At 46.9% G+C, this 8,540-nt stretch overlaps 1 protein-coding gene across 1 annotated transcript; it reads left to right on the top strand.

The window, feature by feature from the left end:
- The first annotated feature begins 1,031 nt into the window (after positions 1-1,031).
- On the top strand, positions 1,032-8,320 carry zbtb11 (zinc finger and BTB domain containing 11). Its single transcript, XM_058072871.2, has 10 exons — positions 1,032-1,569; positions 2,091-2,320; positions 2,402-2,633; positions 2,700-3,694; positions 3,972-4,280; positions 4,351-4,750; positions 4,826-4,943; positions 5,015-5,173; positions 5,255-5,430; positions 7,152-8,320. The coding sequence occupies exons 1-10, from the start codon at positions 1,260-1,262 to the stop codon at positions 7,664-7,666; spliced, it is 3,444 nt and encodes a 1,147-aa protein (XP_057928854.2). The 5' UTR covers positions 1,032-1,259; the 3' UTR covers positions 7,667-8,320.
- The last annotated feature ends 220 nt before the right edge of the window (positions 8,321-8,540 follow it).

Raw genomic sequence — 8,540 nt, 5'->3', positions numbered from 1 at the left:
AGATAATCTTTGATTGATTGAATAAAGACAGACTTTGATAAACCTAGCTTACCTTCTCGTATAATCTTCATGACGATTGTTGTTGTAAAGTCTTCAAAACGTGTTCCTGAACTCACCGAAAATATGTGTTTTTGTAAACATCGCCGATAATGCATTGAAAGTAATGTACAAGTTTACCTACACAACAAATATTGTTGACATTTAGTGTTTGTAAATGAAAATGATGAAATGAAATGAAAGACAATGTGATGGTTCTCACAATCGTTTTATAAACATCCTATAATCATAAAATATTGTAAATGTATAAAACTAAAATACAGAGTCAAAACGTCAAAGAGTTAACATAAGGAAGAAGTCAACATACATTTTTATAAATACTGAAAGACTGTAAGGGTCTTGGAAGAACCTAAAGTACACTGCAAAATTCCAAACAAGCTGTTCTTTGTACTAATAACTATTGAAGTCATTATCTTGACCTCATCTTTGTGAGATTAGAACATTCAAACGAGCGGCCAAGTCAATGACAAGTTGCAATATTCAGTACTTATCCGAGATAACTTTATCTGGAAATACAAAGTGCTTGAAACTGTTGAAGGGATAAGTGTGTAGAAGTTAACACTTATCTGTTAGCTTGCCTTCTGTTTGTTTGTGTAAAAGCAGGCCCTAATGATCTGTTTTCCATCTCTCATGAACACGTTGGCAACATGTAGACTGTGTAAACATCCCTTTGCTTGCTGAAATTGATGTTTACACACCTAATGCTACCTACCTGATGACTTCATGTGTATTATATTTATTAAATTGATACAGTTGGCCAACTTTAGCTACACATTTACACAAAATAATAACGACCGTCTCCAATTGAATAACCCTGTATTAACCTGTAACAATATGTTTACAATTGTGGTTGTAATTTGCAGTGATGTATAATTATATGCATTACTTAAACGTACCACATTATCTTTTCGCGCTCGTTTGTAAAACAAGCGTTGTACCATGGCGCCCTCTCATGGTATATTATTGTGATGTTCACTTCCGCCACCACTGACGCAATATCCGGTGGTGCAGCAGCCATTTTGTCTGTTCGGGCACGTCTACTCCGACGTTTAACAAACTGCCGTTCCACCTTGAGAAATATTCCGAAAAATAGTCACGATGCCTTTGTTTAAAGTTTTATGTTAGCATAATCTGATAATATAATAATTCCGGGTCCGGAGAGTGGCGATAAAAGCCAAAGTTAGCACGGTCCGCGTAGAAACATGTCGTGTGAAGAAAGCTACTTGGCCATCATTCGTTATCTGACGGATGAGCACGAACCTTACGCCCCGGGCACTCCGGGAAACACCAAGAGGAAGATCCGCAAGGCGGCGGCCTGCTATGTGGTGCGGGACGGGACTTTGTTCTACCAACGTCGGCGGAAGGGCCAGGATGCATTCGCGGAGCTGGAAGTGGTGCTGCAGGACAGCCGCAGGAAGGAACTGATCAACCAGTCGCACATCCTCGAAGGAGGGGAGCATCTCAACCAGCAGCTCACCTGGGAGTCCATCTCTCAGAAGTACTGGTGGAGAGGTAAGACCCGCAGCTACAGCTTTATAAAAATATCGGAACCATCTAAAAGGCCAGTTATTGCTACGAGGATGAAAACGTCATGCTTGCTTGTTACATGGAGGCAACTTGTCGTCACAGCGGCACAGGCTGACGCCATCTTGTGGCCAGTCGAGGTAACGCGCATGTATCTGTTGTGCTTGTTGTAGCTGTACTTGAGACTCGGGAAAATCAACATTTTCCTTAATTGTAAAAGCAATATGCCACACTTTGAGAACATTTTATTATTTTAATACAATTATTATTCAGTGCCATCATTATTCTTGATGCAATATATACTATACAATAAAGCACCTATAAAACAGTGCTGTTCGAATAGTGGGGCCTGCTCCTCTGGGGCAAGGTGGGAGGACTTTCAGCACTGTCCTTATTCATAACTGAATGATGCTGGCGCCAGCAACTCATACAGTAGTTTGTACAGATATATACATGCATATTATGAAATTATCAGATTTTTTTATTCTTCCTGTTTCTGACATCTTAAGGTATCCTGAAGCATGTGAAGGACTACATCCGAGAGTGTGGTGACTGTGTGCATCGGCGGAGCACAGATGAAGGACCAGGGCGGGGAATGTTTGGCCGCCCAACGAAGCGCAAGGTCGCCGATGAGGACGGGGAGGAAGAAGAAGAAGAAGACTTCGATGATGGCCTGTTTTTTATGGACCCGGCCGATCAGCACAGATCCAAGCTGACAAAGAAGCAGGAGCTGGTCTTTGTAAGAAAAATTGGGTATTTTGTGTCTTTTCATACGGAAATGTGGGGGAAATCGACCAATCATTCAGTTATTGTCTTCCAGGTGAACAGCACAGGTGAGGTGAGTCAGTTCCTGTCCCAACACGGACAAACGGTGTTGGCCAAGCTCAACCAGCAGCGTCTCGACAATAAATTCTGTGACATCACGCTGCTCATCGAGGGCGAGGAGTACAGAGCGCACAAAGCTGTGATGGCGGCGTGCAGTGAGTACTTCAATGAGCTCTTCTTCGAGAAAGGTGCCGCCACCACACATGAAGCCGTGGTGGACCTTGCCGGTGAGTTTTTATTTTTGAGTGGCACCAGTGCTCCATTTGACTCACTGTGGACCCTCCCTCCTCCAGGTTTCACCAAAGACAGCTTCCTGCCGCTGCTAGACTTCGCCTACACGTCCACGCTCACCTTCAACTTCAGCATCATGGCGGAGATCGCCAACCTGGCTCGCCACCTCCTGATGGCAGAGGTTCTGCAGATCTGCGAGCTGGTACACAAGCAGGTAGAGGAGCGGCAGCTGAAACTGTACAAGAGAAGGGACGTCCACACCCCGATGGCGTCTCCTCAAGACGCTAAGGATGCAGGCGGCGCTTACACGGTCACTATTCAGAGCGATGGCAGCGCCGTTGTCACCCACACGGGACTTGCTGTGGCTGGCGAGCCGTTCACCATTGTGACGCCTGCCGGCCCAGAGGAGCCTGTGGCAACCACTGCTCACACGGTAGAGGGCGCCACGGTGCTGGAAGGTGAGGGCGGAGAAACACTGACACTAATTGCGCACGCTAGCCAAGCGGCGCTTATCCCTCGTGAGGATGAGGACGGGGAAACCATGACAGTGGTCACCCACAGCGGACAGTCGGGCAGCAGCGAGTCCTTCTGCCTCGCCATTGAGCAGCCACAGGCGGCAGTGGCGGAGGCCTTTCTTTTAAAGGTGGAGGCGGACCAAGCCAAGCCCTCAGAAGTCACCCCGTCTGCCGTCACCCCACCCGAGGTACACACCCCGGCAGCAGAGGAAGGCTCGGGCACCGAGATGTTGGCACCAGCACCAGACCAGCTCGCTCCTCCTCCCCAGAAACGTAAACGTGGACGGCCGGCCAAGGTGAGAAAGGAGATGGAGGTGGAGGTGGAGGTGTATGTGCCGCAGGAGGAGGAAGACGAGGTGAGAGAAGAAGAGGAGGAACTCTCTGCTGATGGAGACAAGCCAGAAGCGATGTCTGACTTCAACAAAAGGCGCCTGCGCCATCGCTCCATCGCAGAGGGGGGCTATGCTCGCTTGCATATGGGCCTGGAGGATGACGAGGAGGGAAAGAATGTCACAACCCCCCCGTCGACCCCCACCCCAAAGGTAAAGACATCCAAGTCAGGGAAGACTTTAAAAGGCTTATTAATGTGTTATTTCTGTTAGGAAGCTTATTATAATGAGTCAAGTGTTTCCACAGGACTGCAATGTATTTGTGGCGTGGAGGGGTGCGATGTAATGATGTGAGGAAAAATAGGGAAAAGAAAACAAATATGTTTAGAACTTTGTGGTAATTTTTCTTCTGTCGCTTTTTTAATGGCAGTGCTGTGAGTACTTTTTGCAACAGTACATGCTCACTCTAAAGTCCACACATTTTGTGTAGGTGGGCCCGAGGTCCGGGAAGAGGGGGCGCCCTCCAAAGCAGCCGGTGGAGAACTCGGCAGAAGAACATCCCGATTCTGTGGCGGCACCAGAATCCGAGAGCACTCTGGTTGAGGGTGTGTGCTCGGATGATGCTGCCGGCAAGTCGACGGAACCAGAGGTTGCGCAAGACGAGCAGGACAAGGCCCCGACAGACGGCGGCGGGGAGGCAGTGTACACTTGCGTCGAGTGCGGCGTGTCGTTCCCTCGACGCTACGCTCTCATCATGCACGCCATGAAGCACGACAAAGCGCGAGGATACAAGTGCAGTGTAAGCATCCCATTCACTGCCCCGCTTGGGAAAAACCAAAAGTCTTCATCAAAGTGTTTGTGTCTCGCAGCTTTGCAACAAAGACTTCCAGTACGCCACCTCGCTGCGAGCCCACCTGGCCCGCCACAAGCAGAAGAGCACCCAGCGAACGGTCAACGCCGCTAAAGCGTCGGCCGAGGAGTGCGACAACCTGGGTGAAAAGACCTTGCAGCCACGCAGCACGCGCAAGTTTGTGTGCGACATCTGCGGCAAGACCCTGCCGAGGCTCTACTCGCTCAACCTGCACATGCTGCAGCACACGGGCGTGCGGCCGCACTCGTGCAAGGTGTGCGGCAAGACCTTCGCCCACAAGTACAACCTGAAGATGCACCGCGTGCTGCACGACGTCACCAAGCAGTTCCAGTGTCAGTACTGCAACAAGTCCTTTGTCAGCAAGCGCAGCATGGAGGAGCACACGAGCCTGCACACAGGTCCCAAACGCCACGCACCTGCTTTGGAGAGGAACCTCCAGCTGCACACTAACCTGCGACTCTTGTTTTCTCCAGGTGAGTCCAAGTACCTGTGCAACACATGCGGAGCAACCTTCCACCGAGCCTCGGCGCTGTGCAAACACCTCAAGAAGCACAAACCCAAACCAGATGTCCGCGCCTTCGCTTGTTCCCAGTGAGTGTCACATCCCACGCCGCATCCTCCCCAGTATAGACACTGACTCCGCTTCCATATCTCTCCCGCAGTTGCGAGAAGCGCTTCTTCGAGGCCAAAGACCTGCAGCAGCACATGAACAAGCACTTGGACCTCAAGCCCTTCCAGTGCCAGGTGTGCGGCAAGTGCTACAGCTGGAAGAAGGACTGGTACTCTCACGTCAAGTCGCACAGCGTGGTGGAGCCCTACAAGTGAGTCACGCCACGGGCGCCGCCTGCAGGTGACATCTCTTCCGCGCTGATGCCACACCCTCTCCTCCTCCTCTTCCTCAGGTGTAATGTGTGCGGGAAGGAGTTCCTGGAGAAGGCGCTCTTCAGGAGGCACGTCAAGAAGGCCACGCACGGCAAGAAGGGCCGCGTCAAGCAGAACCTGGAGCGCCAGTGCGAGCATTGCGGCAGGAAGTTTGCCCAGCTCAGGGAGTACAGACGCCACATGAACACCCACCAAGGTGAGGCCATCATATTCTTCTCTGGACACTTTGTAGATCTGAATGGAGCTTGTCGTTCCAACACTGTACAGTAGATGGCATCGTAAGTCTGCTTCTTAACACACCTCATGCACACCTCACCTGCCAGAAAATAAGAAGGCGTTGCAGGACTGACTCGTACTGTCAACAACTTTTTTCTTTAATGCCACAAACTGAGCCGCGTGAGAGTGCTTTTAGATGGTTGAGATGAGCCGTACATGCTTTCATATCAGTCAGTTAGGTCTTTTCACCAGATTTGTTATGAGTTGCTTTTTTGAAAAGGGAAATTAGAGGCGTCTGATTACTCGTTAAATATAGCCATATAGTTTGCAAGACTGATTCCTCTGTTACTGTTCTTATTCTCTGGCAGTAAAAACCGTGCATGGAAATCTGACTCAATCTGTGTTACACCCAAAATGTGTGTACGGACAAAAATATTCTGACCTAACGCACACATTAACACTGCTTGACTTGGTGACCAAATGTGTGTACGCAACTCCACCCCACGTAACGTCCTCTCCACGTCATGAATGCGACGTCCATTCATTCATTTTCTACTGCTTTTCCTCACGAGGGTCGCGGGGGTGCTGAAGCCTATCCCAGCTGTCTTCGGGCAAAAGACAGGGTCCACCCTGGACTGGTGGCCAGCCAATCACAGGGCACATATAGACAAACAACCATTCACACTCACATTCATACCTATGGACAATTTGGAGTCACCAATTAACCTAGCATGTTTTTGGAATGTGGGAGGAAACCGGAGTACCCGGAGAAAACCCACGCATGCGCGGGGAGAACATGCAAACTCCACACAGAGATGGCCGAGGGTGGCATTGAACCCTGATCTGCGCGCTAACCACTCTACCGTTATTTAATGACCCTTAATTTATTTGTGGAGTTGAAACTGCAAACTTAAAAGGAAAACTTTTTTGTATTGCTTTGAAGTAACTTAATAACGCCCACGACCCTCCTTAGGATAAGAAAATTAATAAATGAATGACTGAATTAAATTTTAAATCCAGTGTAGTTATTCTGACTGCCACAAATAGATTTGGCACTTAAAAAAAAGTTTTTAGATTTTAATTATATTCATTAGCTTAGTAAAATAAGTGTTTATTTACTTATTTTATCACTTTTTAAATTACATAATAAATTAAAAATATTTTAAAATATAGAATAAGCATATATAAAATCAGAAACTGTATAATATTGTATATTGTAATCTTATACACATTTTATATTTAAAATTCAGACAATTGAAATATATGTAAAGATGATTTAAATATAAAACATTTTATTTTTAATGTTTATTAAAATCAATATTTCATGTCATTTTGTAAAAATTATATAATTACAGTAAAAAAAATAATCCTGTATTTTTAAATTTAAATTAAAATTAAATGAGTAAAGTTTCATGTGCGTGTGAGCCAGATTGCGTGTACTTTAATCCATCTTTATCACGTTAAATTGGTTCCAGACCTGGTAAGTGAATTTCTGTGAAGGATTCTTTATTTATAATAGAAACCCGTTTAAAACCTTTTAATGCGTTTTTGAAAAACCGTGATAGTGAAGCCATGACATTTGAAGAACAAGGTGTGATTACCATACATATTATATAACATTTCAGTTGGATAAATAGAGATGCTTATAGTTGTAAATTGAATCAGAATTCAGTCATGTGAGCACTACTTTTTTTTTTTAAGGTATAAAGCCGTTTGAGTGCGTGACATGCGGCGTGGCGTGGGCTGACGCCCGCTCCCTCAAGCGCCATGTGCGGACGCACACAGGCGAGCGTCCGTACGTGTGCCCGATCTGCCAGGAGGGCCACATCGATGCCCGCACGCTGCGCCGCCACATGACCAAGCACCACGTGGACAGCCTGCCGGGCAAGATCATGCTGGAGAAGGACACGCTGCAGTTCCACAACCAGGGCACACAGGTGGAGCACGCCGTCAGCATCCTGCCGTCTGATCTGCCGCCCGAGCTGCGCCTTGCGCAGCCGTCACCCTCCGAGGAGATCGAGACTGTTCTCATCACGGAGGAGACGGTGGAGGCCATGGATGCCGTGGAGGCGGTGCAGGTGGCCGACGGTTCGGTGGCGACGCTGTCCGATCACGGCATCATGCAGGTGGTCAACTACGTGCTGGCGCAGCAGGCCATCACTGCCGTCAAGCTGGAGGACGCGCCCGAGGCCGTTCAGACCATGGAAGTGGAGTAAAGTTGACTTGCTAACAATCATGTGTACATAGTGTTATTAAAAGTGAACTTCAAAGAATGACTTTTGCACTCAGGTGAAATATTTGTAGGAAGTCGAGACTCCTGACTTTGACGGCTTCAACGATGAAGCGAATAAAATCAACGCTGACACATCTTGTTTTTGGCTGTTTGCTCACGGCAGGCTCACTGCAAGGTGAAAGGTCGACTGTGTTGGAGCTGTACGTGTAACGCTCACTGGACACTTCATTCGGTACACTTGCCTGAAATTCTGCCTCAACCAAGAAAGGTACTCTTTGAAAATGTTTGCTATTGTTGTGGCTGCATTTACAGTACATGCGCTGATTTTAAAGGGTCAGAATATTAGAAACAGACTTTTTATAGAGCAGCCTTGTAGCGGGTGTCCCCTATTTCGTGTCTTGTCTGTGGATGAAACAAAGAGAAGAACTTTTGTAAAACTGTAATGGAAATTTTGAATGTGGCTAACATTGGCCTGACATTTTTTTTACCAACTTGGTGGCTTAACATTTTTTAAAACTATTTAATCTGGGGAATACGCCATCAACACGGAAATGTTATCCTTGTACCGCACTTGACATTTTGCATATCACATTGATATTTTGCATATCAAAGAAATAAAAATGCTAACAAATAAATAGCTAGCATGCTGACAGATAGCATTTTTGGATGTATGTATCTATAAAGGAAATGTCATTCTATATCATGTGCTGCCATGCTTACAAAGAATGTTGCAACACGTAAATGGAAATTGATCACGTCAAGTCAAATCTAGTGGTGTATCGTGTGGGAGTTCTTTGCACGATGTGACCAAAATTCATCACAAAGATATAATAGTGACTTAACGTGGGCAAAATTTA

The sequence above is a fragment of the Doryrhamphus excisus genome, linkage group LG4 (assembly GCF_037039965.1).
Source record: "Doryrhamphus excisus strain RoL-2023G ecotype Guam linkage group LG4, RoL_Dexc_Guam_v1.1, whole genome shotgun sequence".
NCBI classification, from domain to species: domain Eukaryota; kingdom Metazoa; phylum Chordata; class Actinopteri; order Syngnathiformes; family Syngnathidae; genus Doryrhamphus; species Doryrhamphus excisus.
The sequence above is the reverse complement of the archived record's forward strand: the minus strand, read 5'-3'. Positions and strand labels throughout refer to the sequence as shown.